Consider the following 16116-nt stretch of genomic DNA (forward strand, 5'->3'; position numbering starts at 1 on the left):
TGACCATGGACATGAAGAGGTCTCAGGACAAGATTTGTAGGCAAAGGCAAATTTACTTCTTAAACCAATAGGTGTAGTTAGGAAAATAAGACAGGCTTTTGGATACTTAAGCCCTTCTTCAGGTCTGAAATAAAAGCAGCAGCTTGAAAAGCTAAACATAAGTTCAGGCTGATAATAATTTAGACCACCTCTGAAAGGAAAACCAGATAGCAAAGATGCTTGGGAGGGATCTCTGAAGGCCACCCAACTCAGTCCCACCTCCAACTCAGAGCTGGACTATCACCAATACCCAATCAGCTCAGACTGTTGGTGCCTGGGGAGAGCGTGAAATAGAAAGGGCAGTGGGGAAAAGGAGGGAAGAAGTTGCTCAGGCTGTGGTTGCTACGCTTTGTTTGCACGTTTGCTATGGGGACATCTGTGAAGTGCATCACAGTCCTGCAAGTACAGGAACTGCTATTTGGTTGTCAGAAAAGGCGTGTACTGTGATACGTGGGGAAAGTATCTGGGTAAGTCTGAAGTTCCTTCTCAGTTTAGACCCATTCTTGATATCTTAGACCCCATAAATTCTGCTCTGATGATGGGTTTTGTAAGGCTGGAAGCATGATAAAGTTTTGGATGGGCGATTCTGAGAAAACACCTTTCAGCACAGGAATTTCTACATAAGATGATTTTATGAATAGGTTCCAGGGTAGGAAAGCACATGAAAATCAGAGGTATACAACCAATAGTAGGGTTTTTTCTTGTACTACAGCAATTCTTCAGGCGGTGGTGGTGTGATTCTTTCAAAAACGTGATGTACTTATGTTCAACTATACTAGGCGGTCTCAAAAAGAAAACCTTTACATACAAACTTTGTCCTTCCTACCATCTGTACACTATTGTGGCTGCAAGAAAATGCCTCATCGAGCAGTGGCACAGCCCGTGGGAAAACAGTTCAGACATCTCTCACGAGGCCCCCATAGTAACTGAGAGATATGGATCAAGGCTCAATTGACTTTAAATGAATGAACTGATTAGATTAGAAAATCCAAGTATGTTGTTTCTTAGTGGCTACTACTAAAACAAACAGCTAGCAACTCTATCCAACACAGTCTTAAAGCTCTAATACAAAATGGCAGTTTTCAACACAGATACTCACTCATGTTAGTGGCAACAATGACGAAAGGTCTCATGTAAGTCTTCTTCATGTTTTGGGCCACGTTGTTGAAATACTCCTCATAGTGCCTGAGCAGGTGAGCGGTGCCACCCTCTGTTCGCTGAATTTGCTCCCAGTGCTCCTTGTTGCTGGCGTCCAGTAGAGCACTACCCACTTTGATAATATTCTGAGAAATGAAGAACAAACCAAAATTATGAGGTGAACAAAGCATTGGGTTTCAAGCGAGGAGTATTGAAAATTATCGGCATTAATGCCTTAGGTGAGTGTTTAATGAAATATTTTAATGTAGGCATGTTCTACAGCAGCCCTATGAAATATGGTGCACCAGTTACTCACCTGGAGGGTTTTTTTTGTTACATAAAGCAAATCCCTTGAAACTTTTTATGAGCAGAGTAAGCAAAAATTGGAGGCTATGAGAGACCTGCCTACTTTCTTTCCCCTCTAAGACAAGAAAATGCAGAAGGGAATCCTAACTGTATTTTCCTTTTCTTGGAAAGGTGAGAAACAAGAAAAGTAGAGTGCTTGGTATGTACAATGAATAACTCCTCCAGAGAAATCAAAATAATGTTATATGTTCAAAATCAAATGAAAGCCATAGATAGCCCTTTCATAGAATCATAGAATAACCAGGTTGGAAGAGACCCACCAGATCATCGAGTCCAACCATTCCTATCAAACACTAAACCATGCCCCTTAGCACCTCGTCCACCCGTGCCTTAAACACCTCCAGGGAAGGTGAATCAACCACCTCCCTGGGCAGCCTGTTCCAGTGCCCAATGACCCTTTCTGTGAAAAATTTTTTCCTAATGTCCAGCCTAAACCTTCCCTGGCGGAGCTTGAGGCCATTCCCTCTTGTCCTGTCCCCTGTCACTTGGGAGAAGAGGCCAGCACCCTCCTCTCTACAACCTCCTTTCAGGTAGTTATAGAGAGCAATGAGGTCTCCCCTCAGCTTCCTCTTCTCAAGGCTAAACAACCCCAGCTCTCTCAGCTGTTCCTCATAAGGCCTGTTCTCCAGCCCCATCACCAGCTTTGTTGGTCTTACAAGAATATCCAAGAGGACCCTCAGGCTGAATGGAAGATCGCAAGAGTGTTAAATGGCTCAGATGGAAAAGGTGCTAAGAAGTTTTTCATCTTGGAGTACTCCTGAATTACACTGTTGTGTCAAAACCTAATTCCTAACTAAGGTAAAATTTGCATAAATGATGGTAGGAATTAATCACCTCAAGGTCTAAAATAGCCAAGGTAAATATTTGGATACATGTAACCCTTCATTTAGAAGCAGAGGAGAAGATGCTGTATTTTCTAAGTATTGTCTGATATTGCATGATTGTATCTGAGATAAAAGATGCTGCCAGTATGACTACCTTTATCAAGGGCAAGAAGCACATGGTTCCCCAGGAATGCAGGAGACACATGCTGTACATGGTACTAGGCCTCCTCAGTGTTTGTGAATGTTATTTATGGTTTTTTATTACCTATTTTTCAGAATTCTACCTGAGACAATAAAAAAAAAAATCCTTCTCTGCTTATGCTCCCTCAGCCAAGGATGTTACCCCTTTTTGTCAAGAGCTTGACTGATTAGTTTTCAAATCCCTGACGTATCCTGAAAATATTTAGGGAGTTCCTGAAAACATTATCTGTATGAGTTTCAGTGCCAAGTGCAGAGAATAATAAATTAAAGCAGAGGTTTCCAAATCACTTTTTCTGCTTATTGTTCTTATTTTTATTTATCAGAACTTGCTAAAAATGAAGTTTGTTCTCAAGATCTGAATAGAGGAATTAATCCACTTCACTGCCCACAGGCAAAAGTTTGTCAGCACAGTGTCTACTTAGGAAAGGAAAAATTGAATCTCTTTAAATCTGGTGCATCTAGAATGTCCAACTTTTCACAAGTTATACAGCCCAAGACATGGAGGAATTTTCTCAGTCACATTCCCTCCTGCTCCCACCTCTCCTGGTACAGCTTGGCCCTGCACAGGGTCTCCAAGTTCACTCCAAAGTCTGGCTAACCTGGCTGGTCCTCCTAGAGTGCAATGAGCAGTGAGCTGGGTGTAGCACACTTTTAAAGGGAGCCAGATCACCTTTGGCCAGCACAGAAGCGAATCTTGGCCCACGGAGGATTTTTCCAAGCACTCCTACACTGGTGCCTGAGCTCTGGGCTTTGCTCCCGTAGGTACAGCAGGATGTTTTAGCTTGAACTCTGTGCTGTGCCATGGTTGGGATCTTGGAAATAGTATTGGTAAGCATGGACAAGTGTCCTGCAGCACACATTGGAACAAGGAGAGCTCTAGGACCCTGACATGGCTTATCCCACCCTTCATATTTTCAGACCACAGAAAATTCCCAACTTCCTCCACATCTTACATTCTTCTACTGCAACTATGTGTTATCCCAGACAGGGAGGGTACTACAGCTTGTTCTCTAGACCTGGTTAGATCTTCATAGTAACTGGATCTTTCATGAATACTCTGACTAGCAGAAGCTCTCTAGCACGCTTCTTTTTGTATGTGCCTACATCACTTTAAAAATATCAATACAGTATGGTCTTTCAATGTACCAACTCTTTAAGAAACCCAAGCGTTTCCAAACCAAATTATAAGAAAACTTCAGAGTGAGCGATTTGTTCAGTTTGTTCACTGCACATTAAAATGAAAATTGTCACACTAAACAGATTTTCCAACAAAACTGAATATGGTACACAAAGCTACTTTATCCAGGAATAACAATACATCAATGTGATTATTTTGTCATTTGGGGAATTCTGCTTTTGGTTAACACTATGACATTTATTATGTGTGCATACACACATGCATAACCAACTTCTTGTTCTAAATTGAGAAGACTGACTCATTTGTGAAACATATTAAGCAATGACATGATATTTGCTTCACCTTGGTCAAAGACAAATTTAATTATCCATTCCATAAAACTTTCACAGGGAACTATAAGGGCTCAGCACAGTATACAGTAGCTCTCTTACCTCATTGAATTCCACATCCCTCGTGGCTGCCAGGTCAAACCCTTGCTGCTGGCTCTCATATTGGAGGACTCGGATCATCATCTGGTAAGCCGTCCTCACATCATTGCCATACAAGCTTTGTGTATATTTGGTGGCATTCTGCAGCTCTCTCACGATCCGAATGGTTTTGTGTCCATCCAACTTGGTCTCATTGTGGTGTAATTTCTCATTCTGAATCAGAGACAAGAAGTAAGAAAAAAATTAATGACGGTTTGGTTTTTTTTTTTAAATTCTAGTTACAAAGGCAATCATCACCTAGGTCTTTGTGGCACAAAGTTGTTTGATCAGAGTGGTGCTTGTCTTGAGAAAGGGTGGACAGGACAGTTCAGTGGACAATGCAACTGAAAGCCAGAAAAGCACAAGGGTCCTGATGGGAAATGAGGGGATTTAAGGACTTAGTCCAAAGCCAGAGAGCAGGGATATCAAACGGAAGTCTGAACTGTTGATTATTTAGATAATAAAGGCAGAAATGAGAAAGCACAGCTTACCATGATTTTTAGATCCACAAAAGTGTTGGTGGTGCAGTTGAAAAGCTCAGGAGGCAGCCAGCCCTTTTCAATGTTACAATGGCGAACTGCATTTCCTACAGGAAACAGAGCATTAATTAATGATAAATAATGTTCTGAATTGTGCTGGATATATCTTCATAGATCTCAAATTTCCTAGATTTTGTAGAGATATGCACATATTTCACTTTCCAGAATGGCACTTCTGTCTGAAAAAAGTTAAAAACAACTGATCTTCATGAATCATTTTATCATAAGCCTTATGGAAAAGTTAGGCAAGCTTCAGATTTGCCCAACTGCTCTCAGCCTTGCTCCCCTGAAGTTCACTAATGAATTCAGCCAGTTATTTATACCAAATTTGAAAAAGACCACGTCCTTTCTAAATATCTATGACAACACATCCCTGCTCAGATTTCTGTGCAATATCCTATTCTATATAGGAAGATCTCCCAGATAAATGTCAAAACATGCTAGCACTTCTGCATGCAGCACACGGTAAACACTTCAGCTAACACGTATAACTGCCTTTTGCCACTTGTGAATGGTCTATGAACAGCTTACTGTTCAACTTAGCCTATTATATTGTACTATTTGTCAAATAATTTTAAAATGCAACTGTTGGCTGTTGATCTTTCACAGTGAAGTGCAAGTTATCAAATTTGAAATTTAATCTGTGCTAGTTAACTTGAAGTAGATACATATTGCAGGTGTCTAAGCCATTTAATTACTGAAATCTAAAATAAGAATCCTAACTAATTGAACAATATCTAATTATATTATTTCTCTTCCATGATTAGGGGATTACAATTAAGCCCAGGCTTCTAGTCTGAATGTTCATTAAAATAAAGCTTTTTTTTTTTTAATATTCTATAAAATTCATTTAGAACTTGTAATTCCTATAAGTACCCTTGCCTGCTAGCCTATTTGCTAGAAGAGACACAGGGATCAACCACATGAGCAGTGCAAATTTAGGGCAAGAACTTATTTTAATTCAACCTCACACTGTTTAATAATGTAAACATTCTTCAATTTTGAAAAAAATTAATTTTATCTCCTAAACCTCACGGAAACAGAGCTTGAGCGATCACAAATCTTCTGCACACCTACAGGCAGTGACCTCCCCTGGTAATATTTGAGGAAGTCACATAACCATTTATAATTCATTGAGTCTGAGGAGCACTCACAGAGAGTTACCAGACTCAGAAATCAGGGAGACATTTCATGTCCCACAGAAGAGACCTTGGGAAAGATTGTGAACTCTTTCAAAAATCTTCTTTGGTATTCCAGTAGATAAGTGTTTTCAGGGATGTGTGAAAAAGCAGATCGTTGTTCACTTGCAGTACAAAATGACACAGCTCATGCACTTCATAAAATGTGTTTTTCAGTCATCTGACTTATGGATTAGGGAAAAGATGCTGGGTGGAAAAAACAAGAGTTCTGTTGTAACTCTTAGCTTTATTAGCCTGCAATGCTAGTAAAGCAATCATCACGTAAATAATTCTCCTCATTTTATCTTTGCCCAAAGGAGCTGTTTTGCTAAAGATCATGTTTAAGTCACTAGACGCTAGAAGTTACATGTGTAAGAACTGATCAACAGAGACAAGAGAAAACTGGACTGTTCTTTTGAAAATACCAATATAGAATTTCTGTTCTTTTATATGTGTTTGTCTGCTGCACTTCTGTATTTATTTTTTGCAACTATTCCAAATTTCTTTTAACAGTTCTTGAGTGTCAGCTAGGTAAACCTTCCTGTTTGTGACCTGCATGAATTATGCTGTAATTCAGACTCAATGAATTAATGCCATCCTCTACGTACATATTTCCTTGCTCCCCCCCACCCCCATACATGCATTTAGATAAAGCAGTTAATGTTTTACCCAAGGAACTTACCCACTGATCCCTTAGGACATGGCACAGCAGCTGGCTGGCCAAACTTGGTCTGTGGCCACCAAATACCAGCCTCAAAAGCTTTGGGACAGCCATTATAAATCACTGAAAGCAGAAAAAGAAATGATGCAATTTTTCTGACAAGACAAAAATTACAACAAAGAGATATTTCAACCTGCCTAAAGGACCTTCCTGTAATTCCCAGGCCCTGTGAGGATATGTGCCCTCTGCAGCGTCTTCCAAGCTGTAACCCATCAGCTGCTCCTTATCCAGCAGTGCAGGCGGACACGTACAGGCAGAGGAGAGCTCACGATGATTATGGGGTTCTAGATTTTGGCCCTACCCATCTCTGTCTTCTCCTTTATTGTGGGAAAATGTTTCCCCTTCAATTCACCCACACGTTGTGGGATATGGCTGCTGCAGCAGCTTTGTGCTGATCACAGAAGGAAGGTGGGCGGGTGAGAGGAAAGGCAGGATGAGCAAGACTGGGGAGAAAGGCTGAAAGCACTACGCACACAGCATAACCTTTGTGGGAAGAAGGTGCAAGGGCTCTTGCCTGCCTCTTCAGCTACAGCACGGTAATGCAACAGTCTACTGGCATATGAACTCAGGTTTCAAGCAAAACCCAGATTAGTGTTTTGCTCCAAACACCCCCACCCAGCTAGCTGTATTTCCATTTGATAAAAATTAAAGAAATATGAGCTTTTTTCTTTTTTTGTCCTAGCCCCCATGAGTCATATTGGCACAGACTTAGAAGGAGGGATGCATGTTTAGGCTGCTGCCCTGCTGGAGCCACCGCAATGGGCTCACATTAGCCCCAGGATACAGCTGCACACCTGCTGTTGTGCACCCCTCACCTGCCCACTGCTAGCACGTCCTATTCTACCACTACAGCCCAGCTGATCAGCAGCACTTGCTGGACAGGAGGTACCTTCACAGCCTCTCACAGTAACTTCAGCAAACGGGTTGTCACAGCGGTTGCACTGCCGCCCTATGACGCCAGGTTTGCAAGGACATTGTCCCGTCTCCATGTCGCAGGCACGTGTGTGGGAGCCGGATGGGAAGCAGTCACAGGGGTAGCAAGTGTCACTGCTCTGGGGCCTGTAGTAATTTGTCTAGAAAAAAACCAAAATGATAGACACAAGTTATTTGACTTATATTCCAAATTGCTTGTGTTTCCGAAATCCTATTCTAGTAGCACGTGCATTGTGAAAGAGCAAATTTTTTAAAGAAGATGATAATAATTATATTACTATTAACAGAAAAGGTAAAAGCTATGGGAAGTGTGCCATGTTAGCCCTGGTAAAGCAGAGAAGCAGAGCTAAGTGCTGAGGAGATGGCTGGGCTGCCCTGTGCCCCAGGGATCTGGGCTTTCGACCATCATTTGCAATGTGGGCAGAGGCCCCACATTACTCGTGTACGTGCTGCCAGTGCCCAACAAATGTGTTCTTGGAACATTTACAATATTTTCCACTTTGCAATTCCACTCCTGTATGGCATGAAAACGCCAGTAAGGAAACTTCTTGCATCATCTATTTTTGCGGGAGCAACCAATGATCATGTACTCAAATCGCATTTGTAAACGCTTTTGATCTGAGGCGCTACACGGTTACACAAGAGCATGCTGCTGGCACCCCACTGACTCGATTTAACGCAACAGTTGCTGCATGTCCTGCTGGCATTTCAGAAAGGAGTAGTGGGTCAGATTTGCTGCTGCCAGTCCGCACAGGCACAGCTCCTCTGATGTCACTCAATCCTATTGTAAAACCTGTTGTGAGAAGTCCTTTGTAAAACCTTTAGCATGGAGTCACCTCCCCTCCCACATCCCCCATCTGCTTTGAGGAAAGCATTTAGACTCTCGTATTATTTACCTCCCTCCAGCTGCTAAGCCTTTTACTGGCCACGGCACAGGGGAGAGCTTCCCCCAGCTGTCCCAAGCTGTTCCACAGTTATTACTCACTTGTGATACACAAAACACCACTGACACTCCTCTGCGCCCAGGTCTGATCTCCTTGATAAACTAGGTTGCACTTAAAGAGATCAGAGCCAGGCTTTCATCCTCTCAGTTATAAGATAAGAGCTGCATAATATGATTTTGTGAAGAGCAGTGCCAGCAAAATGATTTAGATAAAGATTAACTACACTGCACACATAAATATGCATGATACAAAGAACAACTGTGTGTACTTTGTCTCAGGTACTCACTTCTTCTAATTATTAGTGGTACAATTACTTTTTAAACTAAAGAAATTTTTACTTAAAACCGGCTTCTTTTGCTTACCTTGCAGTGGCATTCTCCATTGGTTTTATTGCAATCAGAATCAAACCCTTTACTAGTTTCACAATTACATGGACCACAGATGGGATTTCCCCACCAGCCTCTGGGACAAGGCAGGTCGTTCCTGTAAAAGAAAATCACATTGAAAGAGAGATATTTTAAGCTTCCTGTTAAGAGGTGGGTAAAAATGGTTTGGGGCTAAATCTGTACTCAGCTCCATCAGGTTCTAGAATGTAATGTATTTCAGTGCAGCAGCCAACAAGCAAGACATATATATTTATACGTACACTGTAATAAAAGAAAGATTATCAGTGCCTATAAAACCCTAGAGGGAAAGCTTCTCTAAATGTTTTCAAGATCAGCTCCTCTATGTAAAGTGTACACATCTGTCCTCATTCCTCTAGAAGAGCCTGATGGGGCCCACACTGCCTAGTAGAAATGGTTCCAGTACCACCAGCCCCAGTCCCCTGCCAAGGAAAGCACTGACAGTGTGTGGCTGAAGAGCCTGTGTTGGGATGACTAGCGCCCATGCCCTGGTTTATGTACCACCATAACCAGCTCCTCATCACTTCATATCCCATGGATTTTTGTCCCAGCCCTGCCATGGGCAGCAGTGCTTGTTCAGCCTGCAGCGACACCAGCTCAGATGCAAAGCTGGCTGCAAGCTCACCCTATGAAGAAAAGTCACTGCTTTCCACCAACCTGCCTTTCTCATCACGGTCTCTGAAAAGCCCCTCTCTGCCACAGACGAAGAAGAGGAGGACATATGTGGTTGGGGACATGGAAGAGGGAAGGGTGGCAGCTTTGATCCAGACTGTGAATCAAAGACTGTGGTTCAGATTACAAGCAAAACAGTAAAGCCTGTCAGAGTCTGTGCAGCAACCTGAAAGCTGCACCTGCTGAAGGGCAACCCTTGCTTTCAATAGTTCTGTTTCTTCTGGGTGAGCTTCTCAGTAGGTTTGTCCCACAGATGCCTCACACTAGTGTTGGCAAAGAGAAGTTTGGGAAGGAAGCAGGGCAATGACCAAACTCTCTGCTATCTGGAAGTCTTTGTCAAGCAATAGCCTGAAGGATGACACTGTTGAGTCTGTGACCAGCATAATGCACAAGGAATCCCCTCCCTGCTGTTCATTTTAGGAAAGAAAAGCTGTTCGCCGTCTGTTTGAAAGACCACACCAAATTTTGTTTATGGTAATTGCCAGATTTGCAATTCTATGCTCTATAATATGAAAAAACATAATGTTCACTTGACATGATGTTAGCAAATACTGACATGGGACAAAATCTCTGTGTTGCTAATCCAGAGGAATGAAAGATGAACCTAGGAGCAGCACAGACAACGCTCGCAAGCCCACACAACAAAAGGCAGAGGAAGAAGCTTGCAGTTTTCAAAGGGTAGGAAACATCACATGAGCTATTTCTAAATGGGCAGACAAATGCACTTCATTTGCACATCATGAATGGCCCATATTACAGTAAATCAAAGTGCTGGATAAGAGGAGGCCAGTTTCTGAATGCTTATCTGAGAGCAGGAAGCTGGTGACAAGGGAATCAGCACATTTTCCCCACACAGCAACAGGACATAGGCCCCCCATCACAGAGAGATGGCTTTTTGCCAGCCTAGGGATGGGACCTAAACTGTAAAGCCATTTTATCTGGCCACAGGCCACCTAACTGGGTGCATTGCTCTGTGTGCGTGCTGGGAGAGCTGAAGGAGAGACACAGAACAAACTGAGGCCAAGCCCACCACAAGGTACAGGTCAGATGCAGTGCTGCGTTACACAGCACATTTAGTCTAGTCCCTGAGCTCCTGCTGAAGAAAAATGGTCCCAGAGTATATAGAAGTTTCCCTGGTCTCTGGGAAAAGAGCTCAGGAGTGCCAAAGGGCAGGGAGCCTGCAAATATGAACACTGAATCGTAACAGGAAAGCTAACCAAAGCAGAAAAGGAAGCAGGAGGACTGTGCCTTAAGAGAAGAGGTATCTGGAAGGGTCAAGAAACCAAGAACAAAAATAATTCTCCTACTTGCTCTCGCAGTACTGTCCATAGTAGCTCTGTCCACATTCGCAGGTGTAGCCGTGGGATGAGCTAGGTTTGTGCACACATGTGGAGACATGCTCACATGGGTTCAAGTTACATACATCAACACAGTCTCTTCCAAAGTACCCTGGGGAGACAAGGTCATAAAAGTACAGCAAATATTGTTATTTATGATTTGCATGTCTCCAAAAGACCATATATTTTAAGCTCATACACTAATAACACATCTTCAACAATCAGTAGATTCCTCCTGAGATACTGTCAGAAAGAAAGTACTCTTTTACCCCTCAGCAAAAAAGACAGTGGGCTGTTCCTTCTGACAATCTGTTAACATGCTTGAGGCACCCCCTGTGCCTTTGGTTCCCAGTTTTATATTCGGGGCATGTGTTACAAATAGTTTTGTATTCTTTCCCTGCTTGTATGGGAGGTGACTGTGCTGGGTGCTGACAGCATGTGCTGGCTACATGCACCAAACGAGAGAAAACATTCAAAGTATCTCAATTAGGATGCAGGGTGTGAGACTGAAATCCAACAGCAGAAAAGGCTGGGAAAGAAGAAGAAAAAGGAAGAAAAAGGAAACAGACAAAAAGAAAACAGACAAAAAGAAAAGGGGAGGTGCATGGAAAGAGCCCTTCGGACCAGAAATGGTCTTTCAGTTCGGTTGATACACTGCCTAGAACTGATGATTCTTAGTCCATGACTGCAGTTTCAAGCGTGCTGCTGTAAGACTGAGAAAGATAACACTGACTGGAAAAGGAAGAATCAGAAGATGAGCACTTTGCAAGACTGCTGCTGCTGCTACTGCTGTTGCTGTTCTTCTCATGAGGGCATGAAGATGTGATCTAGACCCTGGATGAATGCACAGGATGGTCATTGGGTTACCTGGATCACAGATACAGGAGTAGCTGTCCCAGTCGTCGCTGCAGTAGCTGTGCTGGGGACATGGGTTGGAATCACAGGGGTTATCAACTTCACAGCCGTCCTCCACATTGATCTTGATAGCCTGTTTCATGTTGAGTGTAGCTGTATTTGTAGATGTCTCTCCCATTCTTACTCCCTGTTGACAAAAGACAATTATTTTTAAATAAGCCTTCATTCAGTATACAGTACTATGTGTTTCACTACTTCCATTAATTCACAAGGCTATGTTTTAAGGGAACTTGATAAGCCAAATCTAGATTTTTTTCAAATGCTGTTCCCCTGTGAGACAAGATTTGTACCTGGGAAAGTGGGTGGATTCTAATATTTGGATCCTTAGGTATTTTGATGGAGAAAATAGAAACGTTCAGGGATGGATGAAAAAGAAAACCCCACATTATCACATGGGTATTTTTTTCAAAGTTCATTGCTACACTTTCCTTTTCATACCTGCATACAGCCATAAAATCCCTGCTGAACAGAGATTTGGTCTCCAGAGACACCTCCCACAATGATGCTTTTCATTTTCAGTCCAGGTAGTTGATTTCCAATCTGCACAGTGCTCTGTTGAGGAAAAGGACAGTCCATAAGAAGAATTACTCTCCTCTGCAACACAGCCTACCTTCCCGAGTGATGGAGTCAAGCAGTAACTGAGAGCAGATTACAGAAAAAATAGCAAAGCAGTGAGGAGCTAGACATCTGAATGTGGCTTTTTACATTTGTTCATAATCTTATCATTAGGCTTAATAAATTAATATAACTTCATTAGGCACAAATCACTGCAGAACATGGCTCACACTATAAATATTTGTCCACAATTTTCATCCTACTTTCTCCTAAAGACTTTTCTGTAGTGCTTAGTGGCAAAGCTATGATGCTGCCTTACCTGGTACATCCCATAGTCCAAGGACATGACTGCAAGATACTTAATATCTTTACCATCTTTAGCACTCTTCAGCTCTATTAATAAATGATGCCACTCCCCATCGCTGACTCGCAACTGGTTCATCTTCAAACTAGCAACCTGGCTTAGGCCACTATACACTTCAAACTGCACGTAGTTGTTCAGGACCTGTTGAAAAAAAAATGTCTATTTTTCGCTACATATTTGTATGTGATGTGGAAGAGGGCAGAGGGCAAGATAATAACATTTCCTAAGACAAACTGAAAGTGAGAAAAGCCCAAACAATAAAGAAGGGAACACTTGCAATAACTCCTCAGTATAACTCTGGACATTGAGACTTAACCTGCTGACAAAAAAAAAAACAAACACCCAAAACAATCAAGAGACCTATTTTTCCCATCTAAATTAATGCACACTACCACCTCTGTTTAAAAAAGTATTCTTAAACCAACAGTGCTGGGTTTGGGTAGGGTAGAGTTAATCTTCATAGTAGCCGTTATGTGGCTACATTTTAGATTTGTGACAAAACCAGCATCAATAATACAGGGATTTTCATTACTGCTGAAAAGTGCTTATACAGAGTAGGTCTTTTCTGCTTCTCACACCACCCCACCAGCAAGGAGGCTGGGGATGCACAAGAAGCTGTGAGGAGGCACAGCTGACCCCACTGACCACCACATGATGTCATGCTTATTAATAAAACTAGGGGGAAGGTTGTCTAGGGGGCCACCACACAGGGATTGGCTGCGCATAGGTAGGCTGGTAGAGAACAATTGTTTTTCATTTGCATCACTTGTCTTTCTTGGGTTTTATTTTTCTCTCTTTGCTATTTTCCTTTTAATTACATTATTATTATATTTTATTTCTGTCATTAAACTGTTCTTATCTCAACCTACAAGTTTTCTTACTTTTACCCTTTCAATTCTCTTCTCCTCAGCCTGCTGGCAGGGGGAAGTAAGTCAGCAGCTGTGTGGTGCTTAGTTGCTGTCTGAGGTTGAACCATGATACCAACAAATCTGAATTTTACAATAATCTTTTATCATTGCTCTTTTTATCTTTGTGAAAGGCTGAAGAAATAATTTGTATTTATTGATGTGCATTTAGCTGGGTGGATGAAATTTATGTGGGTATCCACTGATGGGAATGAGGGATAATTCCCTAGTTCTTCTCTAACCAACAGCAGCCACATTTTTACCTGAATGTTGATCTTGGATGCAGCCCCAGCATTGGCTTGCATTAACATGCCACTGATTTTCCGGGTTCTAAACATCAGCCCAATGTACCACGGCACAGAGATGGTAATGTCAAGGTCACTCCAAATTATAATGCTTTCACCACTGAAACGCTGGGGAGAAGGCATTGCTGTAAATCAAAAGACAAGAGTGAAACAGTTGGTATCCTTCAGGACAAAGGTTAAGAGGAGAAATGACACTACGTTGCAGTGATGGTGTATGATAGCCTAGTCCCTCTTCCACTGAAGTATTTTTATTCTACTATAAAGAGCCAGTCTAGGGGAGTTACTGTGAACCAGCTGATAATACTGTAAATTCACTAACTATCCTTATTGTGGGGTAGGTACCTTGTTTCAGTGCATGCACTCCAAGGAAGCATCTCCACACTGCTATGGCATTACACAGGCAAGAGAAGTTCCTAGAAAGGCAAACTCAGGATCTCTACTGATAGAAGTTCTGCTGATGAGTGGGTGGACAGAGCAGGAAGTATGAGGGCAACACTTGCTGCAGATGTTTTCAACATAGCCTTGATTACCTGCTTCTAATTAACAGATTAAACACAAAGAAAAAGGCTGGCATGCAACAGGATATATTAATTAATTATAAATAGTCTGGAGCTGGATTATTCAGCTGTCTCAGCTATGCAGCCTTTTCACAGGTAGAAAGATCATGTGGAATTGCCCAAATCATTTGTCTTAAGTAGCTTGAGGTGACAGTTGAAGTGTTGCCCTCCTTTCTAACCTTGCATGAATGCAGTTCCTACAGAGAGACACTAATGATAGCCTTCAATGGAAAGCACGTTGCTGATGGAAAACAGGGCAACATTCATCCTTTGGACTTACAAAGTAGCTACCCGGGGTAACAGGAGCTACAGTAACATGTATTAGTTGATCCCACTGATCAGAAGCACAAATTAAGCCATGGGACCTCTATGCTATTTGCAGCACCTCATATGGCACTTCCACCATGCATGGAACCTTGTAGTGGCATCCACAGTCAGACCCTGCCTGGTGAGCTTCCCACCTCCTGGGAGGCTGGGAATTCTGTTTGCAATTGTTGCAGCTTAGCTCCTGGGAAAACTGGACTTTCATGGCAATTAGCCATGTTCTTCCTTTTCTCACTGGTGGTGACTTTCAGTGCTTGCAAATACCATTCCCTTCCCACACCTCTCCAGTCCCCTCCCTTCCCCGAGGCCAGCGTGCACCTTCCCCTACTAGTAAAACAGAAATCCCCATCCATCAGCCCCCTCTGACTTCCCTCCCCACCAAGCCCTTCCCCATGTCTGGGACTTGCGGTCTCCATGGAGGGGCTGGTGGCCACATCTGATGGACCCAGATGGGACCTGACTACCCCTGTCACCACAGAGGCATGTGCTTTCACGCAAAGCATCTCCCTGCCATCAGTGATACAAACTAATGGTTTTCTCTCAGGGTTTGTCACTTTAAAGAGCCGCCTGCGTACCTACAGACACTTTTAAAAGGCACCTACATTTAAAAGACTATCAGAAAGACATGAGGGCTATTTACTGTGGAGGCAGGAGACCTGGAGAAACACTGCTGACACTGGGATGTCACTTGCAGCTTGAGTGCAGGACATGTGACTGCTTATGTTTTGGTGCAAACCTGTGGTGTTCGGCCCAAGGCCAGCATAATGACATTAGCCAGCCAAGAGTGAATTGAGCACAGCTGCTAGACCTTCACAGCATTACAACACTTCAGTTTTTTAAATAATTAAACTACAACAAAGGTGAAAATAATTTTTGTCTAATTTTATCTCCTGTCTATATGTCAAGCAGAAGGAGCTGCCAGAAAGTGAGTTAGAGGGTCCTAGGAGCGTGGTAAAGTTAAAACACCCTATCCTCACTAGTGCAGACCAGATCACAGAGTTTTTGAAGAGCAGGCAATTGAAAAAGTGGAATTCTTGACCTGCCAAAGCCATTGCTGACTGTAAGCCTGAAGCAGATCCAGCATTGCCAAAGGGACTGAAGAAATGCATTAGCCAATCACTCTTACAAAAGAATGCAAATATTCTAGCTAAGACTTTTTGAAAAATAGATGCCTAATAATAGCTAATGCTGTTAGGATCGTATCTGAGCACCCAAACAAATAATCTGAAAGCCTGGAGTATCACATCAGTGATTCCTCCTGATTTCAACTTAAGGCTCCTGAAATCTTCGG

The 16116-nt window shown here is 42.5% G+C and overlaps 1 protein-coding gene across 1 annotated transcript in view; it reads right to left on the reverse strand.

The window, feature by feature from the left end:
- Positions 1-16116, reverse strand: part of CELSR1 (cadherin EGF LAG seven-pass G-type receptor 1) — a 180227-nt gene that overhangs the window by 29405 nt on the left and 134706 nt on the right. The window contains exons 9-19 of the mRNA XM_069849837.1: positions 13903-14069; positions 12690-12875; positions 12254-12367; positions 11768-11942; positions 10871-11012; positions 8850-8970; positions 7500-7683; positions 6572-6673; positions 4664-4758; positions 4137-4346; positions 1139-1322 (exon numbers count right to left, since the gene is read on the reverse strand). Of these exons, the coding sequence (XP_069705938.1) occupies positions 1139-1322; positions 4137-4346; positions 4664-4758; positions 6572-6673; positions 7500-7683; positions 8850-8970; positions 10871-11012; positions 11768-11942; positions 12254-12367; positions 12690-12875; positions 13903-14069 (1680 nt within the window). The remainder of the gene's footprint in view (positions 1-1138; positions 1323-4136; positions 4347-4663; positions 4759-6571; positions 6674-7499; positions 7684-8849; positions 8971-10870; positions 11013-11767; positions 11943-12253; positions 12368-12689; positions 12876-13902; positions 14070-16116) is intronic.

This window comes from Phaenicophaeus curvirostris, chromosome 1, assembly GCF_032191515.1.
Source record: "Phaenicophaeus curvirostris isolate KB17595 chromosome 1, BPBGC_Pcur_1.0, whole genome shotgun sequence".
In the NCBI taxonomy this organism is placed as follows: domain Eukaryota; kingdom Metazoa; phylum Chordata; class Aves; order Cuculiformes; family Cuculidae; genus Phaenicophaeus; species Phaenicophaeus curvirostris.